General features: G+C 43.7%; 1 protein-coding gene across 9 annotated transcripts in view; it reads right to left on the bottom strand.

Annotated features, from left to right (window-relative positions):
• LOC308279971 (MSL complex subunit 3-like) overlaps nucleotides 1-23961 on the bottom strand; it is a 241102-nt gene extending 217141 nt beyond the window's left edge. For 3 of the 9 annotated variants that reach the window (XR_013961706.1, XR_013961707.1, XM_080720202.1), the window contains exons 1-12: nucleotides 23651-23961; nucleotides 20679-20761; nucleotides 20173-20268; nucleotides 19261-19361; nucleotides 18517-18668; nucleotides 17988-18218; nucleotides 17255-17415; nucleotides 16346-16525; nucleotides 13209-13468; nucleotides 5817-5906; nucleotides 4047-4156; nucleotides 1203-1302 (exon numbers count right to left, since the gene is read on the bottom strand). Coding sequence is in view for 7 of the 9 variants with exons in the window: in XM_080720202.1 (XP_080576328.1) it covers nucleotides 1203-1302; nucleotides 4047-4156; nucleotides 5817-5906; nucleotides 13209-13468; nucleotides 16346-16525; nucleotides 17255-17415; nucleotides 17988-18218; nucleotides 18517-18668; nucleotides 19261-19361; nucleotides 20173-20268; nucleotides 20679-20761; nucleotides 23651-23788 (1702 nt within the window). In the remaining 2 variants the exon portion in view is untranslated. The remainder of the gene's footprint in view (nucleotides 1-1202; nucleotides 1303-4046; nucleotides 4157-5816; nucleotides 5907-13208; nucleotides 13469-16345; nucleotides 16526-17254; nucleotides 17416-17987; nucleotides 18219-18516; nucleotides 18669-19260; nucleotides 19362-20172; nucleotides 20269-20678; nucleotides 20762-23650) is intronic. The other 6 variants (XM_080720203.1, XM_080720205.1, XM_080720204.1 and 3 more) reach the window with 6 other exon arrangements.
• Between the last annotated feature and the right edge of the window lie 350 nt (nucleotides 23962-24311).

Here is a 24311-nt window from a genome sequence, read left to right as displayed (position 1 = left end):
GCTGATCTTATTCCCCCCCCAGATTTGGCACAAACATGGGGGTGAATTCATTCCATCATTAATTTATGCCACCAAAATGTGCCACTAAATATTAAAACATTAATTTAATACACAGGGGCACAATGGAAAGAAGCCCTAAGGGCTTTTTGTGCTATCCTTTTAGTTGGTTGAACTGAGTACTATTGCTGTGTTGATATGGCGGTGTGATACTTGTGTTGCATTGACTAGCATTGACTGTTATGTGCACTTTTTTTGTTTGGCACTGTTTGTTAAGTTGTGATTTGAGTACAGCTTTTTTTGTGTGTGTGTGTGACGTGTCACTTATGAGCGTTGAATGTTTCGTGGTCACTTTATGTATATATTCTTCTTTTTTGCAATAGCTTTTCGACACTGTTTATATTCTTCTTTTTTGTGCTTGCTCTTTGGACTGTACACTAGAGTAATCTTTTTCTTTTTCTTTGTTCTTTGCAACTTGTAACCTTAAACTGCTGTGCTGCCTCTGGGTAACTGAATTTCCCCTGTGGGATAATAAAGGTATCTATTATTGCGTAACTGTACCAGTGTACTTTTTTTGCAAATCAAAAAAGCAAGGGAATGACAAATGAAGCTGTCCCTGAACGGTGCCGAAACCTGAAAGAAAACTCCACCTGCCCGAAAGATTTATTTACCTGTCAGGAGCAGGTGGGCAACCCTTAGTGTCTATGCATGGCTAGTTTGACCATTTCAAATACCGCTTCTTTTGAAAATAACTAATAACCGAAAATAGGCTATCCACAAGCTCACAACGCGTTGCAGCGTGCAACGCGTTTGTACAAGCTCACATCGTGGCACAGAGTGCCACGCAGCGAGCTTGTAGATCTGCTATTTTTGAAAACTCGTGAACATTTGTCCAAGTCTTTGAATATATTGACCCGATTCTGTAAATGTCTTCTAAATCCTTCTTGTAAATCAGTGGTTCTCAAACTTTTTCACGTCAAGGACCCCCAAAATGATATGTATTTGGCTGCGGACCCCCGTCTCAAAATATGTTGTTCCAGGGACCACCCAGAAGCAAATATTTGAGTTACAAATGTTCGCTTTTAAAAAGATATATTCTAAAAATGATGATTTTTCAAAAATAGCAGATCTACAAGCTTGCAGTGTGAGCTTGTAAATCTGCTAGTTTTCAATAGTTAAAGCATTAAATAATGGGTTTAACTGACCAAACAGCCTGAGGAGGTGCTGAGATCCATACAGGTAGGAAGGTGGAGGGGGCTGGTCAGTCAGAGGATAGTTGTCCGGGGTCAGTCTCCAGCTCAGGACCTGGAGGCAACGGAGCCAATGAAAGCAGCAATCTGTCAATATCAACTGTCTTTGGGCAGAAAACGAACAACTTCATTTCATGACCAATCAAGACTGTTGATTTTGTTATTACATATAGTTTTATCAATATGATTAATGTATACCATAAAACACAAAATGATTGCAAGAGTTCATCACAGTATCTGTACACAAACAGATGTCTTATACTAGCTTATAATTCTATTTTGCAATTAAAAATAAAAATAAAAATAAACATGTTTCATGTTTTAAAAAGCAACACTTCGGTTTTGAGATCATGACTTAAAGGAGCTATAGTGAACTTTTTCTTGAAAAACGGATGCTAAAATAAAAATAATTTTTCGAAAATATTTTATAAAAAAATAAACTTCTTATATGTGTTTCTATTAAAAAATTACCACAAAAAGCGTAAAATAATGATAAAATAATCATTTTGGCCATTGTCAGACCGACACTTTGTTTACATCCTAGTCTATAGACTATGTAAACAAAGTGTCGGCCCTACAATGAAAAAGTTGACTATAGCTCCTTTAACACAATCACTCAATAACTTTGGAAACTTTTCAGTTTTGTTTATGGTGGGGGAGAGGGGGATCTTGTCTCCTTAAACTATTTTGTATAAGAATTTCAGATTATCATACAAATTGGTATTACTGCCTTGTGGTACAGACAACACAGTGTGTGACCAAAGGCTCTCTCTCCATCATCTTGGCTCGAGCTACAGCTGCACGATTGTGGCGAAAATGATAATCATAATGAGATTATCAAATTAACTAAGGGCGTAAACAACTCCTCGTCGAGCAGAGGAGTGACACTCGCACAAGACATATCGTCTCTATCGTCACAAAGAATATGGAGATGCAAGGTTTCCGCCCGACAGCAACAATATCGTTGTTGTCGGATAGAAACCTTGTACTCCATGTCCAAAACCGTTTGTTTTGTATTTATCATTTTAAGTGAAAATAGCTGATCTACAAGCACACAACACAAGGCTATGTTCCTTCAGTAAAAATCACACCCGTGTGAAGTGGAGCTGTGTGTGTGTGTGTGTGTGTGTGTGTGTGTGTGTGTGTGTGTGTGTGTGTGTGTGTGTGTGTGTGTGTGTGTGTGTGTGTGGATCATGTGTACCGATTTTTGTGACATTTGAAGAAAATATGTAGGAAAAGGAGCAAAAAGTGTGTTTTGGAGAAAATTCAAGATGGCGGAAAATCTATCATGGCGCAAATGGGCATGGCCTATATGGGGAGATGCGTCATGACCCAAGGAATCCAGGGAAAACATATTTTTAATTTTCCGACCTACGGTTCAAGAGTTACAGGCCAAATCGTAAAGTGGGGTGTTATGGCGCCACCATGCGGCCAAATGACACAATTATTTTTTATTTAATCCTTGAAATCATTATGAACCTCCTCTCCAAGTCTTGAAACTCTAGCCCCTATGGTTTGCGAGAGACAAATAATTGAATGTGAGTTTTTGCGATTCCCATTATAAGTCAATGGGGAAAATTAATTCACTAATAAATTAATATCAATTAAACTATAGAACCTTTCTCTTAGAAAAGTAATAGCCCACGATTCCCGAGTAAGCCGGTCGATTTGACATATGGCGCGAGTGTGTGGTGGCAAAACTGTGGGACTAGTGGCGTGCCGAAGTTTAGGAAGTTCAGGCTACATACAGACAGACAGACAGACACACAGACAGACCCACACGGCCACGTATAGGGAGCCTGTGCTTCACACAGCTCCAAAAAGAACCACAAGACTGTGGTCTGTTTGATGTTAGATCAGGGGTCTTCAACAGGGCGTCCTCAGAGTTACTATAGGGGGTCCTCCAACTCTATCTTCCAATCCTTTTTTATATTAACAACTTGACCATATGTACATATTCTGAGAACTTAAGCCAAAAATAGCAGATCTACAAGCTTGTAGATCGGCTATTTTCGGCAAAGAGGTTTGGTGTAGAAGGGAAAAAAAGAGTACAGAGTGAAAGGTCAAGTTTGTTAAGTATTGACGGTTCAAGTGGTTAAATATCTGAAAACACAAATTGACATGAATCCAAAATACACTTATGATTGTGCTGTCAAACGATGAAACTATATGGAATCTATGAAAAGGTCGTGGGGGTCCCTGCTTCATTTCTGTCTCAACTAAGTGGCCCTTGGCCTGGAAACGTTGAAGACCCCTGTGTTAGATTGTAATAAAGTCAATGTTTCTCCACTTCGAAAATCTACTTCTCCTCGTCCATGTTGTCGTCATAATCACTGTAACACCGCAAATTAAACAGTTGACGTGTGACCGTCATGGTGAGGTCAGGATAATGCAAATCAAATGCGGTTTAATCACTTTTTCCCCTCACTCACGTCGCGTATCTCGATTGTTATTTTCATAAATATCATAAAGCCCAAAATCGTAATTGAATCTCCGTTGTAAAATGACACGTGTCGCATTTCAATTGTATATAGCATAAAATATTTTTATTTTTATTACACACAATACACAGTTAAACTTACTATGCTAATGCAATAAATGTTCCGTCTCTTAAAAAAAAACACACACACAATCTATAATTAATTTCACCCCTACTCAACTTTACAACACACGTTTCAGGGGATCATAAGTGTCTGAAGAAGCCTTGTGCCCACTGCCCAGACATGATCGTTAATCAAAGTGTATCACTTCGACGTGGGAGCCATTATTAGGCCTCAAGGCAAGGATAATATTCATCACCTCGTTAAGTTCGTTGTTCCTGCGGCTCTCCAGGCCGTAGAAGGGGCCTCCCCTGTCCTTGCAAGGCGTCAGGGGCAACGGGGAAGATGAGCCACTGTGCACTGGAGTCTCTGCCCAGGTCGGAGAGAAAACAAGAGAAAAGAAAAGCACATGAACTCTAGGAAACCATGCTGGGGAAGATAAGAGAGGCATTTGAGTAGTGGTCATTTCAGAATTAAATGTGTTATTTTTTTTAACCCATTTAGACTGGGTACGCATTATTACGCATTATTTTATGCTTTAACTATTAAATGATAGCAGATATACAAGCTCACAGCGCGGCCACACTGCGAGCTTGTAGATCTGCAGTTTTTTTAAACTCTTGAAAATGTGTGGACGTCTTTGAATATTTTGGCACGATTCTATAAGTGTCTTCTAAATCCTTCTAAGTTTAAAAAAAAAAAAAACTATGTTTCTATGTCAGTGGTGCTCAAACCTTTTCATGACAAGGACCCCCAAAATGATATGTATTTAGCCACTGTTATTCAAAGATTTGCACACATTTTCATGACTTTTCAAAAATAGCAGATCTACAAGCTTGTATATCTGTTATTTTTCAATAGTTAAAGCGTTAAATATTGTTAGGCATAAATGTGCGTGCTTTGCATTGGACTCCATTTCACCTTAGCCCAGAACGGCCAGCCTACACAAAGACAACAGCAGGATGAGTGCTTGTTTGGAAATACTTTGTGATAGAAGCTAATGAACAGGGGAAAGGACGCCAGCAAGCAGAGAAAGTGCCAACAACAAATTTAGCACATGTTTTTACACCATTATCAAGACAACTACAAAATATGTTGTATGGTGTGCTGTAGAATATCAATGTCCCAATAAATTATAATAATGGTGTTGTTTTGAGGATAGATTCCAGTGACGATACAACATAATGAGCTCCTTGTTGCTCTGTAAGTCAGCCTGCAGCTCATTTACTCAGCACTTGGTATTTGACCACAGGGTACACAATGCCATCTAGTGGCACATAGCAGTATGACACAAACATTTTTCAACTATAGAACTCTCTTTTTTAAGACGTTCCCAAAGCACTTCACAAAAACACAGGTGAGTCTGCCTTCTGGGTCTTATGTCCCCCAATTGTGGAATACAGATAAACTACCACTGGAACTTAAAATGACAAGTTCGCTTCGTGTAAATTACAAGCTCGCTTAGCCTTTTTAAGAGTAATCTTGCTCTTTTAGCTTTAAATGTTTAGTTATGTTTCTGTATGCATCCTACTATTTATTATCGTAGTGCAATACAATTAAAGTTAACTCATTTACTGCCCCAACCCAAGAATCCAGGGACATAGCCGTTGGTCCAGGCTGCCCCGACCTGAGAACCCATAGAATTTCATTTCATTTCATTCATAAAAACAGTCCAAAATCGGACTTGAGATGGTGCTTCCGGGTCCGGGCCGGAAACCCGGAACCGAATTTGGCCGAAAAAACCCATTTCTCTGTGACCACTTTCCTGCTCCATTTACTTCCTTTATAAACATCATTGCTCCGAGCTCAGCAACGGTAGCATGGATTAAGATGGGCTCTTTTGTAATCGCGAACGGACCATCTACGTGCACGGCACGCAGATTGTGCATGATCCGCGCACCATCGCGCACGATGGACACGCACACGCCTACATTCAAAATTTAAGAAAATCGGTGCAGAAAACCGAGAAAGTCGCCATTTTTTGGGGGGCAGTAAATGAGTTTATTATTGTTAAAGGAGAGGGGCTTACTCCTGTCCAGGTTGAGGAAGAACTTGGGCTGCGATGTGTTGTCCACCATGCGGCGTTTGGGCTGTGGAGACGCGGTGCTCCGGCCTCCACCTAAGACAACCAGCTCTCTGTTACAAACATCACTTTTCTAAAGCCCGCTATGGAACCACAGTGTTAACTGACAAGGTTCAAGCTCTTTCCCCCCCTGATTTTGCTATAATGTGCTTGTTCAGTAACAGGGGTCTGTTGCAGCCGATCGTCTTTTCTTTCACTCCGTCGAAAAGGGCTTCCGAGATATATCAAATTGATAACATTGGTCTGGGGGCGCTAAGGAGGATTCCCGGATGACGTAATTTCCGGATGCGTCATGGGAATTGGAGTCTTTGCATCATCCCCGGGCGGGGATGAACGGCTACTACAATAAAACGAAAGTTACGTATGTAACTACGGTTCTATGAATCCCGAATGACCGCCAGAGGCGGTGCTTAAAGCACTGAATATCTCCCTTCGCGCATGCGCATTCGAGTATGAATACCAACAAAGTCACTTGTGACCCCTGGATGACCCCACAGAGGGTATATCATCCGGGGTTATCCAATGGATCATTTCCTACAGAATCTTCTCGCGAGACCACGAGGATTCTGAGTGACCCAGTGCTCTGGCGGTCATTCGGGATTCATAGAACCGTAGTTACATACGTAACTTTCGTTCTATTTCATCCCTCCTGACCGCCAGAGGCGGTGCTTAAAGCACTGAATGACTATACCAACAAAGTCACGAGGAATCCTGATTACAAACCTCAAAGAGCAGAATCGAAGGATTCTGGGAAGAGAACCACCTCCAATGGATATGGAGTGGCAACAATCACCCAATAGAACCTGGAGAACGTGCCAATGACTGCCATGAGGCAGTGGCACCAATATCTTCCAGGGGTACTACTCTCAGGTAGCCCATGATGTGGGGGCACCATCATTAGAGTGGCACCCTATACCAGATGGCAGGGGACGATTACTCGCCTTGTAGGTGTGGCTGATGGCACCCACAATTAAAAATGGGGCAGGCGCTGTATGGGGAGCGCAATATCTGGGCCATCATAGCCACGGAAGAGCTGTTCTGGCCGCCGAAAGCATGTGGCAGGGCTAACATAAGCTCTATGGGCCCACACTGGGCACAACAGTTCCAGCTTGTCCACCCACTCTCGTGGTGGAGGTTAAGCTGGGCAAGCCTTACAGGCTGGTTGAGGTGCGGCTGAGACAGCACCATTAAGGAGGAACGCTGTGTTCGGCCACATAGCGACACCTCAGCCGTCTAAGAGTCACTGACAGGCAGGGTGTGTAGCTCACTGACACGTCTGTTGAGGTAATGGGCAGGATGAATGCCTTCTCACCTGACCCCAACCTAGACTGCCTGTGTCAAGGGCTTGAAAGGGAGGCCTGCAAAGGGTGTCCCGTACCATGGGAAGATCCCATGATGGAAGTTCTCAAGGCTCTTGAAGGATGCAACCTCAGAGCCCCCTCCGGGAAAAGGAACACTTGACTGTTGTTCCCCACTATGGCTGTGCCATTGTTGATTCTACCATGTCGACATGGTCTTGCAGCTACGTAAAATTTTAGAGTAGACGGAGAGTGGCCCCAGTCTAGGAGGGACTGGTGAGATTCCAGAAACGCAGACACAGAGCAACGCACTGGGTCTTCACTCTGACCCATATACCAGTTGGAAACAACTTCCAACTGTTATCTTACTGTAACCTAGTGGATGGCCTTGGCCCTCTAGCATTCAGGATGGTATGCATGACTGGATCAGCACAGCTGCCCCGCAGTAGAATGCATGTGCAGTGCCTCTGGGCATGTGCACATTTCAAAGGAAGGCGCCCTTCGGGCGGCAACCTACTTGGGGCTTTTGAGGTGATTCTACTCACCCGGTAGATAAATTGCCCTTAGGCTAATCGGGCAGGGGGCTGCCCAAGTCATGAGGTCCATGGATGCCTACAGCAGCCGTGCAGACCTGGTTCCGCCCCGATTTACCGGATACGCGGTCAAGGTGTTACGTGACCGCATGAGAATGTGCTTGCCTCTCAGGCACGGCAGAAGGCACTGTAGAGCCAAATACACCACCTGGTGCTGGCTGTTATAGTAGTGGCATTTAAGGCCACAGGTATTATTGATGTTACAAATCAATGTTATGGTCAGAGATGCTCTAGGCAACTCCTTCCCTTATTTACTGAGCCCTAGATGGGCCATGCAGGACGGGTGACGTGCTGCAACTTGGACACCTGATTCTGGGATGGTACGCAGATCAGCCAGTTGCCCAGGTACGACGGGACCCTCATACCCTGAGACTGCAGCGGCACAAGCGCCGCTGCCAGACACCTTGTGAACACCCTCTGGGAGAGGGAGAACCCGAAAGGAAGCATCCTGAGCTTCCAGTGATGGCCTTGATAGGCATAGCACAGAAACTGCCAGTGTTGACAGGCAGCGGAAACTGTGGGTATCAGTTTGCAGATCATCTGCTGAGGTCAACATATAAGATGACATGACCTTAATATACCTCTTGGGACCCCCCAGACTCAAGAAAGTATGTCGATTAGAACTAGCCTAGCACAGCTAAACAATCCACCCATGTTAAAACAAGGTGGGTACGCTATACTATACTGCAGTTAGTTAGCTGCATTAGTATATAGTCTGGCCAAACCAGGCTAGATTAGAACCTCCTTGTCTGACAGAGGGTCTACAGCCTCGATGGCACCCTTCGTCAGGAGGACGGATAGCTCCAATGTTAGGATCTTTGCTGGGTCACTGACTGCCTTCTTTGCCCCAGCCAGATGTGGGGGGCCGGTGTCGGAACTGATGCTTATATCCGGCGTTTGAGGTGGCAACCACCAACACGTCTAAAGTGTAAGCAGCCCAGTATCTGAGCTGCAGATGGGAAAAAATATCCGACAGCTGGCCCAGTAGCCTCCGCTGCAGCCTGGTCTACCTAGCCTGCATGGTTCGCTTCAGTGCTTCCATCACTGCTGAACCAAACTCTACTTCCAGCTCCACTGGGAGACTACAGAGTTCTCCTAGGTGCCTCCGTCAGGTTTAACTGTGAAAGCCACACTCTGGGATGAGTTTGAACTAGGATGGGTATCATCAATCCGAGTTCATGGAAATAAACCCAATGCCTCTGGTGACACGTCACTGAGGGTGATGGGGTCAGCATTCCCATTGCCCTTTGCAAAGACGTTGAGAGGGCAAGCATAAGGTATTATAGGGAGTTGCCCAAACACCTAGCATTCAAACCCCCTGCCACACAGCCCCCTCGGGGAACACAACGTGGAATGTGATGACAGGCTTGATAGCTGGCCTGCAACCCAGGCGAGCAATTGAATCATTCATGGCTGACAGGGGTACAGGCATGAGGAACATAAAAGGCAGTGGAGGGCGGCCTGTGCCTGGCGAGGGTGCTTGGCCTGGTTAGGTGCTGGCATTCCAGGGCTATGCGAATGATAATGCGCATGGAGCTGTACTATGTCCCAGCCAATGGCTCTGAGCTGAGGAGTGGGAGCTTGGCTCTAAGGCCTATGCATCTTCCTTATATTCATGGAAGTGTGTAGCTCAAGCTGCAAGGACGATCACATCATCCTCTGGAGTCAGCTGTGGCATTGGAGGAGTAGGCACTTAAACATCCTCCAAAGGTAAACAGGTTGGCGGGCAATGGCCCTCATGTAAGCCAACTCAGCAAATAGCCAATCCAACATGGTTGAAGTCAGACCTTTTCTTCCTGGTACACAGGGCAGAGGTCATGGCCAGCATCCGGCTGGGGAGGAACCTCACACGAGGTGCAAAAGTGGGAGCTCTCCATTGTGGTGGCACCGGTTTCTCTGCACCGGCCAACACACACCAGTCCCAACTAGCCCAGAGCGCGGACGCCACTGGTTGCTAGACAATATTGACCATATGCTGGAGGGAGGGAGCGTGTAACGCTGCCTATACCAGCAAAGGCCATAATTTGAGCAGGATAGACAACTCTTCAGCTTACCAGAGCGTGAACGTCACTGTTAGCTGGAACGTCGACATTAGCTAGACTGTAGAACCTGTATGGTGGGGGAGGAGCGCGTACGCTACTTGTACCACCAGCACTTGCCCACTCATAAATAACCGGCTTGCAATAGCCGTCAATCTGCTACCATACATCTTTCTTTCAATGCTTTAAATGCTTATTGTTGCACTGCTTGAGATTTACAAGTTAAGTGCATTAAAAAACCAGAGCGTGAAAGCTGCTCTTAACTGGACTGTGAAACCTGTATGCTGTGTGGAGAGGGAGCGCGTAGGCTGCCTGCATCAGCAGAGGCTGTTAGTTGGTCTGTGGACCACTTGCTGGGGGGAAGGAGCGCTTACGCTGCCTGCACCAGCAGAGGCTATTGTTGCCAAGAAAATGTCTCAACAAAGATTATAAATATATATTACTTAAATGTAACAATAGACTACTGGTAGCTAGCTACACAGTAGATTAGCTGCAGTAGAGGCTATAAGCTGGGGGGAGGGAGCGCTCACGCTGCCTGCACCAGCAGAGGCCGTTGGTTTGGTCTGAAGACAACCTACTGGGGGAAGGGAGCGCTCAAGCTGCCTGCACCAGCAGAGGCCGTCGTTGCCGAAAATTGTATGTCAACCAAAAAAGTTATATAAAAAATATAAAAATATAAAGTTAGGCTATGGAGTACCAGTAGCTACATACCAAGTAGGCTAGCTGCAGCAGATGCCGTAAGCTGGGGGGAGGGGGCGCTCACGCCACCTGCACCAGCAAAATTTTTAATTACAGCATTTAGTCGGCTCTTCAGATAATCAGGACTGTTAACTGGAACACCGCCGTGCTGTTAGTTGGAGCCTGTTCGGTGTGAGAGGAGGAGCGTGTACGCTACCTGTACCACCAACAAAGGCTAACTAATAAACAACCAGCTTACAACCTTCAATAAAGGTTTGGATGCTGCCATCTATGTAGCAGTGTGAGATGCTTCTTATGCCAATGTCTATTGTAGCACTTTGAAATCTATCCAAATGTAAAGTTGTTTACTATGCAACTTACAACCAGCTTATCATCACCCTCAATAAAGGTTTGGATGCTGCCATCTATGTAGCAGTGTGAGATGCTTCTTATGCCAATGTTTATTGTAGCACTTTGAAATCTATCCAAATGTAAAGTTGTTTACTATGCAACTTACAAACAACCAGCTTATCACTCTCAATAAAGGTTTGGATGCTGCCATTTATGCAGCAGCATGAAATGCTTCCATTGAAAGCTACCCAACGTAAGTTGGTTTATTATTATAAGAAAACGGCAAGTGAACACAGCTTAATATTGACAATTGTCAATTCTTGTTATGCTTGCCTTACCAGTAAAAGCTAATCAAGTAGCAAACTAACAACACTACTTCCAAACACGCTAGTCGTAGTAGTCTGAGTTACAGATCCATGCTGGGATGAGAGAGCGTTATGCAATCTACACCAGCCAAAAGTTTAATATAAAGTTTTGGAAATTAAGCTATGAACGAACTACTGGTAACACCACCAGTAATGGGAACATGCTGGACGAAGGGCGCCCGTATCAGCACTCAGCAGTGGCTAATAAACAAAACAAGCTGTATACAATATAGTTAAGAGTTTGAGCTACTTGTAGCTCCACTTAGTAAAGGACACTTGATGGAGGGAAACAGTGCGTACACTGCCTGTCCAACATAGGCCAATAAAAAAGACAGATAGACACCATTTATCAAAGCGATTGCGCTACATAGTACAAACTATCGGTAGCTACGGTCAATCAATCATGAATAGAGACCATTTTGCTGAGGCAGGTCGCGCTATACGCTGCCCGCCCTGTACCAGCTGGCTAATAACAAGACAAACTATACAAAATAGCCGTTTACGAAAGCTTGAAGCAAGCCTGAACGCTGCCAAAAGCTATTAGACAATGTCTACCAAAAAATCATAGTAAGTAGGCCGCCATGCTGTGAGCAGGGACGGCTATCGGAACAAACGATAAAGAAACTCGCTAAAAGCAGCGTGTTTTAGCAACAAGGAAAGTAATAATAGTCTGCATCCTTGATAATGGTAGAAACGGAGCGCTAACGGTCCGTTCACAGCAAACGAGAATCTCGTATTGGAGGGAGGCAGCGCCCGCAGCCTTTCGCAACAGTTTATTCTCTTATACAACACAATGTAACGTTAACCTCATCGTAGAGCGGAACTTACCGCTAACAACAGTAACCTACCTCTTGTCCGGAGAGTTAAGACCCTCGTCAAGATCGGACGCTTTCGCGTCCACGTGAAATAAACTCCGCTTGTAGAGGAGATAAAGTCGCAGTTCCTGGAGGGCGAACTCTCGCTACCCCGACCAAAACGGCCACGGAACTACTAGCGACTTCAATAATAAGGTAGGTTGCATAATAATGCATCGTATACTGATGCATATTGTAGCTCAATGCAGAGCTTGCAAACGAAACTCGGCGCGCGAGAAGAAAAAAGGAAATGATCCATTGGATAACCCCGGATGATATACCCTCTGTGGGGTCATCCAGGGGTCACAAGTGACTTTGTTGGTATTCATACTCGAATGCGCATGCGCGAAGGGAGATATTCAGTGCTTTAAGCACCGCCTCTGGCGGTCAGGAGGGATGAAATAGAACACGAATTGATGGAGATCCCCTTCAATGGCGGTGAAGCGTTGGATTTGAAATGGCGGAGATCCCCGTCAATGGTGGTGAATGTGTTGACAGAAACTTAATTTTCAGGTTGGGGTACCAACTGGTTGGGATACCAATTGTATCCAATCAGGAGAGAGAACCAATCTAAGACCATTTATCAGCTTTAATTTATAGTGTTCCAGTTCCAGTTTTGTCTGCTTTTTTGTGTGTTTGTTTCATCGCTTCCCATTTCACTTACAGTATATAACCTTTGAGTTCTCGCACTCGTAACACGATCTGAAAATGTATTTTCTGTATTTAAGAATTAAGAGAGACGGGGAGAGCCCTTGTTACTGAACACACACTCTACTCTACAGCATGGGTCTTCAAAAGGAGGTCCGGGACCCCCTAAAGAGTTACTACAAATCTCTGTGTGATAGCAACCATTTTATTTTTTACAATAACCACTTGATCCCTTGCATCCATATTCTGGGAGAACATGTCGTCCCTTTGTGTGGAAACCGTCTTGTGTCCAAAATTGTTACTTTTCAGGATTCAAATTCAAAAACAGCAAAAGTAGCAGATCTACAAGCAAAAAAAAACGTTCGGGCTTGCAGCTTAACAATAACTTTAAATCTCCACAATACTATTATCGTGAGTGTTTTTTATATCACGATAAACGATAATAACGATTATCGTCCCAATCCCTACACCCGACAGCGACAGTTGTTCGCTATGCAAAGCTGCCCGCTCACCTCCGCTGCTCCCCTCGGCCGCGCTCCCAAAGGCGTTCCGCGTGGAGCGCCGGAGCGACTGCGACATGCAGTCGGCGTCGGGGTGGCGCCGGCGCTTGGGGGTGGTCAGGGGGGCCGTGGCGGTGGTGGTGGGCGTGGTGGTGGGCGTGGAGACGTCGCTCAGGGCCGGCTGGCTGTCCGTGGACTGCGGGGTGGCGGGGTTGTGGCCCGGCGGGCTGGGGCTGCGCTCCCGCTGGGCGGCGGCGGCCGTGTGCTGGGCGCTGTGGGCAGGGAAGACGAGAGAGAGACAGAAGAGATCAATAAAAGCGGTAGGTCAGGTGGGTCTTCAACGTTTTCAGGCCAAGGACCCCTTGGCTGAGAGACAGATGAAGCAGGGACCCCCCCACATTCTATATAGTTTCATCGTTTTGACAGCACAATCATCAGTGTTTTTTGGATTCATGTCAATTTGTGTTATCAGATATTTTAACGACTTGAACCATCAATACTTAAAGGGGTGGTGACATCCAAAAATAAATTTTGAGTTTTTTATGCTTTTTTTAATGTTTCCTGGCCAATTTACACCAAAAAAACACCAACTTTTAACTTGCAGTCGTTCCCCTGTTATCTGTGGTTTTTTGACGATTTCTGCATAATGAGGCTCTGATGCTCTGATCATTGGCTCTCGGACAGTGTCGTCACTAGCAGTTAGTGCACCCCCCCCCCCTCCTCCTCCTGGGCTCTACTCTCTCCCTGTCTGTATTTCTCCACAGCCCAAGTTTTGAGGAAGTAATCTCTACATTATATTGTCCTTTAATTGTAAATATGGGCATATAAAATACATGTGTCCATTCAAATATCTTATTTACATCAATATCCTTCATATCAAGTAGTCTGTTTATGCTTTAGTGAAATAATTAAAATCGCTATTGTATCGCATTGTATTTGCGCACTGCTGACCGGGTTACAGAGCTCCGTGGCGTGGAAGCTCCCTCCTCCTCTGTGTCCGAGCACATTGCACTGCTCCCCGGGTAAAGCTCAGCTCAGTGGAACGTTCCTCTCTTACCGACACTAGGCTATGTCTTTGCTGTGACCGTGCACAGCGCACACACACCCAATGGCATGGGCCAGCGAGCAGATAGTAAAACGCTATGATAAACACAAGCAATATGTGGACAATGTGGTTCTCTAAACTGAGGCAAAGGACCGTGAAATCTTTCTGCATAGCGGAGCGGAGGAACTTTATCGCGGCGCGGACGGTCTAAATTGAACTCCGCGAAGGTACATATGTAACCACAAGGCTCCGGTAATGTATCGTCCCCGGGGTAAGAAAAAACACCCGCGCCTCGGGCTCGGCTCGTATTGGTTCTGTGTGTGTCTGTGTCCTGTGTCTTGTGCGAAAGCAACGAAAATGCGAGCAGCGAGCACGCAGGCGATCCACATTGTCTGAAGCACGCATCTCTCAGTGTGTTGAAGGGGCGGCCGCAGATCTGTAAGTGCGTGCATGCGCGTGCGTATAGTGTGTGTGTGTGTGTGTGTGTGTGTGTGTGTGTGTGTGTGTGTGTGTGGCCACTGGGTCGGGACCATAGTTTGGGAACCGCTGGCCTATGAAGTGATTGATTATGTATTAATAATCAAAATCTACAAAGTTACTAAAAGCCTCCAAATGATTGTAGTGGAGAGATAAAGTGCATTTGCCTCTGAGATGTATAGTGGAGTAGAAGTATAAGAATTGAAAATTGGAAATACTCAAGTAAAGTACAAATACTCAAAATTGTACTCAAGTACATGTAGCCTAGTTACTGCACCATACTAATTTGTTAGAATGAGTGGGAGAGAGAGGCTCCCCTGGTGGTGAATATAGAGTATTTCAGGTGACAGACCTTTTTTCAACAGGGCCCATAAAAGAGAGATATTACAGCTCCATGGAGTGGATTTTCAAGTTTAAACATTTTAAAACATGTTTTTAGGACCAGGGCAAAGACTTTTATGATTGGTAAAAACAGAATGTCATTTTACCTTTAATAAATGGGGGCATGTGTACAAGTAGCTAAAATATGTCTTTTTAGACACAATAAGCCAGCAGTTTCTTTATTGCTATTTAAAGTAACACTTCTAGCCCCCATAAGTCACATCCAACCATGAAAGGTTGCGTTGTATCTTGGAAATGGGCTTAGTCTGTGTAAAATGACATATTTAGCCACTTGTACGCCCCAACCACTGAAATAAGAATCTCTAAAACAATAGAAAGAAGTAAATGAAATCATTTTAACACTCGTCTTTTATATTCTTTAATTACAATCTAAAATATGAACCCTTGTTGTAAAAAACTAAAGTTGTCCTTTAAAGAATAACATTGATAGTGGAAATAGCCGATCTATTTCTCGATGTGACGCGTTGTGAGCTTGTAGATCTGCTATTGCCTATTTCCACTATTTCTGAAAATGTATGAAAATGTTTCAACATTCACGATTATGACAAAATAACTGCGATTATGTCAAATAATTGCGATTAGACAATTATGTGATAATTGTGACAGGCCTAGTTCCAGGTCTTATTTGGCTTAATCCGGTTTTCTTCTAACCCATTTAGGGCCTAGAATTATTGAATGCTTTAACCAGTGGAAAAATAGCAGATATACAAGCTCACAGCGCGGTGCCGCGCTGCGAGCTTGTAGATCTGCTATTTTTGAAAAAGTCGTGAAAATGTTTGCGAATCTTTGAATATATGTATTTTCAAAGCGAACGTTTGTAACTCAAATTTTGCTTCTGGGTGGTCGCTGGAACTAAATATTTTGAGATGGGGGTCCGTGGCCAAATAAATATCATTTTGGGGTTCCTTCACATGAAAAGGTTTGAGAACCACTGACATAGTCGTCTCTCAAGAACAGACTAACTGAGCTCGATTTAAGCGAAAAGGACCTTTTCTTTGACAATGGCTGGCCAGATTGCTGACATAGAAACATAGGTTTTTCAAAAAATCTTAGAAGGATTCAAAAGACACTTCGGGTCAAAATTCTAATTTTCAAGATTTTTCAAAAATAGCAGCGCGGCGCAGCGCTGTGAGCTTGTATATCTGCTATTTTTCAATAGTTAAATCATAAAATAATAATACAAAATAATGTGTACCCGTTCTAAATGGGTGGAGCGTTGGCTTACTTTGTGGAGCAGGGCGAGCCGTCGTTGACCGCCAGGAAGAGCCTGGAGGAGCTGACCTTCTTGAACTGCGCCTGCTCGCACGGGTAGAGGAGGATCATGGGGAGGGTGAAGTCGAACGTGATGCGCAGGCCGTCCACCATTTCCTTACACAGCTCCTCGCTGAAGGAGAAAGGAAGAAAACTAAACAAAATGGACCATAATTACTCCAGGGAGACACCGTGCTGGGGAAGGGCTTGTTCTCGTCTCACCCTTTCTGCCACAAACAACAACAAAAAAGTCATGTCGTTCACTTTTAATTTGCAGAAGAAACAATGTTGTTTTTGACAGCAAAGTTTGATTTAGTTTTAGTCATAGTCTTTTGAATAAAATGTCATTTAGTTTTAGTCATAATTTAGTCACCTGAAAAGTTTTAGTTTTAGTCTAATTTTAGTTGACTAAATGTCATAAGATTTTAGGCGACTGAATCTACAGTTGATTTAGTCAACTGAAATGTATTTTGGCAGGCCTTGATGGCATCGTAATGACTGATTTTACACTTGGTTGCGTGCTGAAAACAGCCGATCTACAAGCTCACAACGCGTCGGAGCACGACACGTTGGGGGCTTGTAGATCAGCTATTTTCAGCACGCAACAACCGAGAGCAACCAAACATAAAATTACTCTCTTCTCCACTAGTCCCTCCCTAACACTTTAGTCTAGTTTTTATTTTGTTGACAAAATTGTCAATATATTTAGTCTTAGGTTTAATCAACATAGCTTAGTTTTTATTGAATTTTTATTTTGTTTTCGTCAGTGAAAAAAACGCAGTCGACAAACATTTTTCGCCATAGTTTTAGTCGACAAAATCAACACTGCCGAAGAAACAACGTCTTTAGATCTCAGCCATAACGGTTTCACTTCTACACTCACTTCCTCTCTGGGGCGACTGGCTGTGGCGCCACGTTGTTCTGGGCGGCGTTCTGGTGTCGCCGGTACCTCTCGTTGACCATGAAGGCTTTGTTGATGGCAAAGTGCTTCACGTAGGACTCGAGGATGTGCACCACGTTGGTCTGACACGGGACCATCACCAGCTGGATGGGACAAACGCAGAAAAGGATAACAGATCATGAGCTTGTGGATGTGCTACTTTTGATGCTTTCGTGTGACGCGGTAGCATGATCAAGTAGTGGGTCATTAAATTACAAAAAAAACTGTTAGAACAGTGGTTCTCAACCTTTTCAAGCTGCAAACCCCAAAATAATCATATTTTAACTGGGGACCCTTACGAGCACTAAATTTTGTATAACGAGCACTACATTTTGTATAACACGGTTATACAACCGTGTTATACAACGCCTCGCAATGTGAGCATGTAGATCGGCTATTTTCACAATTTCTGCCTCTAATATGTGATAATTTGGCCAATGGTTTGATTTGTCATTTTAGAGGTATATACACTAAAACTTCACGGTGGTTTGTTTACTGTTGAGTGAGAAAACAATGTTGCACATTAAGTTAATCATCTGGGGACCGCCCCAAAATAATTTGGAGACCCCCCTGGGGGTCCCAACCCAAAAGTTGAGAACCACTGAGTTAGAATATGGTTGCTGCCCCAACAGCAATGATTTGTGACATGTCTATTTGTCAGGGCACATTGGCGTACTTTCTTCCTCTTGTTGATGTAAAAGCAGTCGTCCTCCAGCTTCTTCTTCAGGATGTCGGGGATGTCGATGTCGATGTGAACGGCCTTCTCCTCGCTCTCCTCCCTGGTGTCGTCATTCTGGGACTCCTCCGGCGGTTCCACCCTCTGACACAGAGACCCAAGGCAACGACGGTTCATTCTGATGCACACGTTTAATACAGAAACCACTGGTCTGTGCAAGCTGCGGCGGTCCTGTGAAGACGGGATCTTTTGATTGATTGTTCGATCGATCGATTGAATATTAAGAAGCGCGTAAGCTGCCATTTGATTGGCTGGTTGCAATTTAGGGAAAAAATTAAATTCTTCAAAATTAATAAAACAAAAAAAGCGTATTTAGTTTTTGTTATTAGTATTCCTCCCAAATTTGGGGGGGGGGAAAAAACGAAAAGATTGTAAATGGCCCAGCAGGTGAAAGATAGCAATAGAAGAGGTGATTTGCCTGCGAGCCTACGAATCAAAACATATTGCATATAAAGTGTTCCAAGCAAACCTCGTCTGTGACTGGTTTGCACCAATCTGGTATGGCGTCTGAAGAGTGATCGCTCCACTTTACCATTTTCGTCAGGTCAGAGAAGTCGCTCTCCCCGGTCTTTGAGGAATCGGAATCGTCCTCGTCACTGCTGTCTGAAGACGATATCACACCTACAGGGGGAACACACAGCATTGGAGGGTTTATTTGATATCGACGAGTTGTGTGTCTGCACGTGTTTGCGATTACCCCAATGAACAGTTAACGGGGTAATCAATTTAATCCATGGGTCTTCAACGATTGTCAGGCCAAGGACCCCCTAGCTGAGAGAGAGATGAAGCAGGGACCCCCAACTACATACTGTATGAAATTATGTTGCAGAGTTAATTTTAACTTTTCACGGATAGCTTGATATATTGACTTTTGACAGCAGTCGTTTTGTGCAATACAGTTACAGTTTTACCTCTACACCAAACCTCACAACCCCTCAGAGCATGAGGCATTGTGAGCTTGTAGATCTGCTATTTTCGGCTAATGTACACCTCAGAAAAGGGTAGCTAGGGTTCGAGTGGTTTATGTTTAAAATTAACGTTTTTACCACACATAGATTTGTCGGCCCCCTGTAGAAACTCTTGAGGACCCCCTAGGGATCCCAGTATCCCTGTTGAAGACCCCTAATTTAATTGATTACATGTATTATTCAAGGTAATCGATGGAGCCTATTTGTTATGTGAGACACAGAGAGACAGAGATCGAGCTTCTTACTGGTGTCATCGCTGTCGTCTTCTTCTTTGGGTGTTAGTGTCTTCAGAGAAGATTTAACACCAGGCAGACGATGACGCCTCTTCCGCCATCCCTTTCTCTTCCTGCCAACAGGGAAAGGACAAGTTTCATTTACAGATACATGGATTAAAGCAAAATAACATTTTGTACAGCCGAGTCCTAATGTGCGATTTGTGAAACAGTGTGAAAGGAGCACCCATTGCAACAACGATGTGGTGAAACACTAGCCTGGTAAGGGAAACAGACCCATCCAACTCCAAGTTTACTTTATTTACATAGAGTCCTGTTTTATTATTTATTATTTATAGGGGCATGGTGGTGCAGTGGTTAGCACTTCGCCTCACAGCTAGAAGGTCCTGGGTTCGATTCCCGCCGGGGGAAGCTGTGGGCGCTGGGGGCGTGTTCCTCCACCCGCGTCATCAGCACCCACACCCTAGGTGGGGTTGGCGATAGGGCCTTTCTGTGGTGAGTTTGCATGTTCTCCCCGTGTCTCCTTGGGCATAGGCCCTCACACAAAAAAATGCAGTAGTCCTGGTTTCTATACTACCTCCCCCTAGCCAGCCGGGTGCTCCCCAATGTCCCCTGGTGCGGCAGGGGGAGAGCGGAAACCAGGACTACAGGTTAGGTAGTCACCGGGTGAGAAAAATGGGTTGCAAAAACCGTGGGATCAAAAATATATATTAAAAAAAAAAAAAAAAAGAGTCCTGTTTTATATTCGGCGTTCGGACAATTTGATAAATGGTGTCGTGCCGCATTTCTCTCTCTTTTTTTTTACAATTTTACTATAACTACACAGCCAAAACAAGGACGTCAGGTTTAACATGGTTAAGCCAGGTAGGGTGAATATACTCCAAAGGCAATACTGAACTGGCATGAAATGACAAAAGAACTCACATGCGCTCCTCTGCTTTGCGTGCCAGTTTATATTGCAAACGACGATTTTCCTCAGAATCCCTGAGCACATGATCTTCTGCAGCCCAACGATCCCAACTAAGATTAAAAAAAAAAAAAAAAAAAACATTAGACGCATGTTGAGTAATCAGTAATGTATGTTTTGTTTTTTGAATCAGTGGTTCTCAAAGTGAGGTCTGGCATTTTGTTTTGTTTTTTTAAGTGTACAAATGGAACCAAAATGTGGTTCTAAGTGTACAAATGGAACCAAAATGTGGTTACATTTTCACACTCTGAGTTAAGATTTTATAGTATAGATTAGGATCCCAGAGATAATTTTATCAAATGGGGACACATCAAACTGGGGGTCCTTGAAATGAATAGATAAAACTGAGTAACCACTAGTTTGAACCATCATTTCATCATCTGTTAGTGGAGCAAGGCTGCTGGGATTTTACACGGTTACGATAAAAACAATGATAATAATACAGTGATAGTAAATTGGTCACCTTCTGTTCCATCCGTTGAAGTGAATCAGGTACTTTGGGAACCTCCTTCCATGTTCATCCGTGGCTATTACAACATCAGTGACCTACAAGTGGTCAGATACACAACATGATGGACACAAGAGGACAAGAAAGCACATGAATTCAAAGCTCCACAACCATGTTGTCAGCCATCTAAACTGTTAGCCATGCGCTCTACTAAATCAACACAAAACAAGTGTCACAAAGGCAAGAACACAGTGTTTAAAACACATCATTATCTGGCACAGCGGTTTTCAACCAGTGGTCCGGGGACCACGAGTGGTCCTTGAGGGGGTTCCAGGTGGTCCCCAGCTAAATGATGGAGTTGGCAACCAAATGGACCCTCATGGATCTTTTAACACGAGTGTGAAATGAAACCAAATGGACCCGTAAAGATAAAATAAAAGATAAAATATTGTTAAACATCTGCATTACTTAATTTAAAAGAAGTCTACACAATTAGAGGATGTAGGGAATTGTTATTCTCGTCAACGTTTTCCTGCCATCTACAGCATGGAATTGTGGACAAAATCTTATCCAAAGACAACAAAAGATCCTAAGTCTTGGATCTGAGAGGCTAAATCTCATCAAATGGTGGTCCGTGGCTCAAAATGCCAAATACATAATGGACCTTGACTATGAAAATAGTTGATCTATATATCAATCATTAGATTACCATTATAGAGCTATTTAACATTGTTACTGAACAAACACTCTATAGACAATGATTACTGTCACAATTATAGAGCTATTTAACACCGTTACTGAACAAACACTTTTACATGAAAATGGTTGAAAACCACTGCTGTAGCATTAGCATGCTAGGCTCATATACAGGGAACCTTCACAGCAGCATTTGCATGCTAATAGTGGCACTATTAACGCTATTCAGCAGCATACGGTAACATTAACACCCCGAGACACATACTAGTATTAAAATAGCACGCTTCAAACACGCACAACGCAACGTTTTAACTAAGATATGGAAGCTAACTGGCTAACTGGTCACACACTGTTGTTCTCTTCTCTCTGGTGGTCAGCAGCACCGACCGTTGAATGGAAGGTTGGGTTCTCCCTCTCTCCCGGGTGTTTGGACCAGGTGGGCGGGGTTACATGCCGAAAGCTAACCTCAAACTAGGTTAACCTCAAACACAGCGCCGCCCGGTCAAAACACCTGGGAAAGAGTGGGTCCCTCCGAATGGAGTGCGGTTTTTTTATATAAACACAGTGGTGGGAAAAAGTACTCATGTTTTACTTGAGTAAAACTTTTACTCAAGAAAAACCATTTGTGTGTTGTAAAAGTATCGATAGGCTACTGCAACAAATAAAAGTCTGGAATTCTAAATTTTACTTGAGTAAAAGTACTACAGTAAAACTACTGAAAACTGGAGATACTCCAGTAAAGAAAAAAAGAAAAAAAACTCAAAATTGTACTTAAGTGCAGTACTTAAGTAAATGTACTTACTATGTTACTTTCCACCACTGTTGTACTTCTGTGAAAATAATATATTTCTTTCTGCCTTTTAGTCATTAAGTCGTTTATTATTAATATTTCTGTAAGCTTTGATTCATGAACATCTTAGCTTTTTGTGGGATCTTTTTTTTTTTTCTTCTTTTTTTTTCGAAAATGTTTTGAAATATTAAAAACAAAATGTATGAGAAATGTAGGGTCCCATAAAAATGTGTCCGTGACCCACAAATGGGTCCCGACCCAGTATTTGGGGAACGGTGTTTCGCACCCGGAAGCAGCCCGTTCAACAACAACATCAACGCTGCGTTTAGCCCAGAGACCGCCATGGATGATGTTCAACCTGGTGTGGAGCAGTTTAGTAAATTTGCCATGTACGTCTACACAAACACAGATTTCAAAAATAAAGTTGTCAATGAAGGCTCATAGATGTCACAATATGGTACGCTCGTACGTGGCAAATTGGCAACACAGCTCAACACCAGGCTGAGGTGCTTCCATGACGGCCGTGAGATACGATCGTCATGTTACAGAACAGAGCTACAACGCAACCACCATACTTTAATAAATGTCACATTATGTTAACCCGACAAAAGAAAATGACACATTAACCATGTATTTTCAACATTGAAAACAGAAAGAGTGACGAGGAAATAAGTTTGAACTTTACATTACGTCATTTTTAAAGAAGAATGGGACTCGCGCGACAAAAGTACAATAACAATCGCCTGGTTAATTTATGCTGCGTCGCTCGTGCGTCGCTCGCGCGTCAGGAGATAGCAGATCTACAAGCTCACAAGGCGTCACTTGAGGGATGCCTTGTGAGCTTGTAGATCTGCTATTGTCTCAAATGCCCATTTCCTCACTACTGCCACTCTCACACGACACACACATCTCCCAACAACAACAAAACAGTGGTGGGGGGAAAAAAGTACTCAAATGTTTTACTTTACTATGTTTTACAAAAAGTATCAATACTGCAATGTGGACTCTGTTACTACAAGTAAAAGTCCGGAATTCAACGTTTACTTGAGTAAAAGTACAAAAGTATCAGTATGTAAATAGCCAGCTACAAGCTTGTACATCTGCTATTTTCAAATGGCCGAAGTGTTAATGTAATGTTTAGTAGGCTTTTGATCCGAGAGTGGAGACTGTGCAGTAGCAGTAGAAGTAAAAGTACTGGAATGGAAATACTCGAGTAAAGTAGAAATACCGCAACATTGTACTTAAGTACAGTACTCGAGTACATGTACTTAGTTACTTTCCACCACTGACACTCTCACACACACACACACACACACACACACACACACACTCTCTCCCAACAACAACAAACACATGGTTAAAGTGTAATAACACACTTGTAAATTATAATACTTACACATGAAAATGTCCACGATCAAAAGTGTTTACAAACACACTACAATAAAGATACAACAAACAAAACACATGCATTTTATTATTATTATTATTTTTTTGTCGTTACCTTTGCGTCGTACAACACTTTAGCTTTGCTCGGGTCGGGTTCGAAGCACAGCACGCTCTCTCCACAGCGAAATCGATAGCTGATCCCCCGCGGATTCATTTGTTCATGGCGCGGGCGAGAGGAGGCATCGATCCACATCCACACACACACTCGTTGCGTGGATCGCGTGGATCGGACTCCCACCGATCGCACTCTCCCCCTCTTTGCACCGCTCCTTAACCCGTTCCTAGCCGAGGAGGCACGCCACCACGCTCCTCGCTGCGGCCGGTGGGTCCGACAACAGCATGCATGCGAGGGGGGAAAGATGGCGCTGTTTTGCGGGGATGGATGATGATCATCGTGAGCCGAGCCCTTTCCTTCCTTCCTTACTCCTTAGAGCACGCGCATGACCGAGGTGCGCCACCAGATGGCGCCAGAAACCGTGGAACTGACAACATGGAGCCTTATGAGATAATATTTAAATCTTAGAGCAGTGGTTTCTCAAACCGTGGAAATGACCACATGGAGCTGCATGATAATATTTAATTAGTGGGTCTCCCGGCTCTCCCCTTAACTTTGACACTGACAGTGTAAAAATGGAACCAAATGGACCTTTTTGACAATGTCAAAGTTTGTTTGTACACTGTCAAGGTTAAAGACTTGTAAGGGTCAATTTAATTAA

This window comes from Nannobrachium achirus (genome assembly GCF_963921795.1).
Source record: "Nannobrachium achirus genome assembly, chromosome: 24".
In the NCBI taxonomy this organism is placed as follows: Eukaryota; Metazoa; Chordata; class Actinopteri; order Myctophiformes; family Myctophidae; genus Nannobrachium; species Nannobrachium achirus.
Note: the sequence above shows the minus strand (reverse complement) of the source record. Positions and strands in the feature narration are given on the sequence as shown.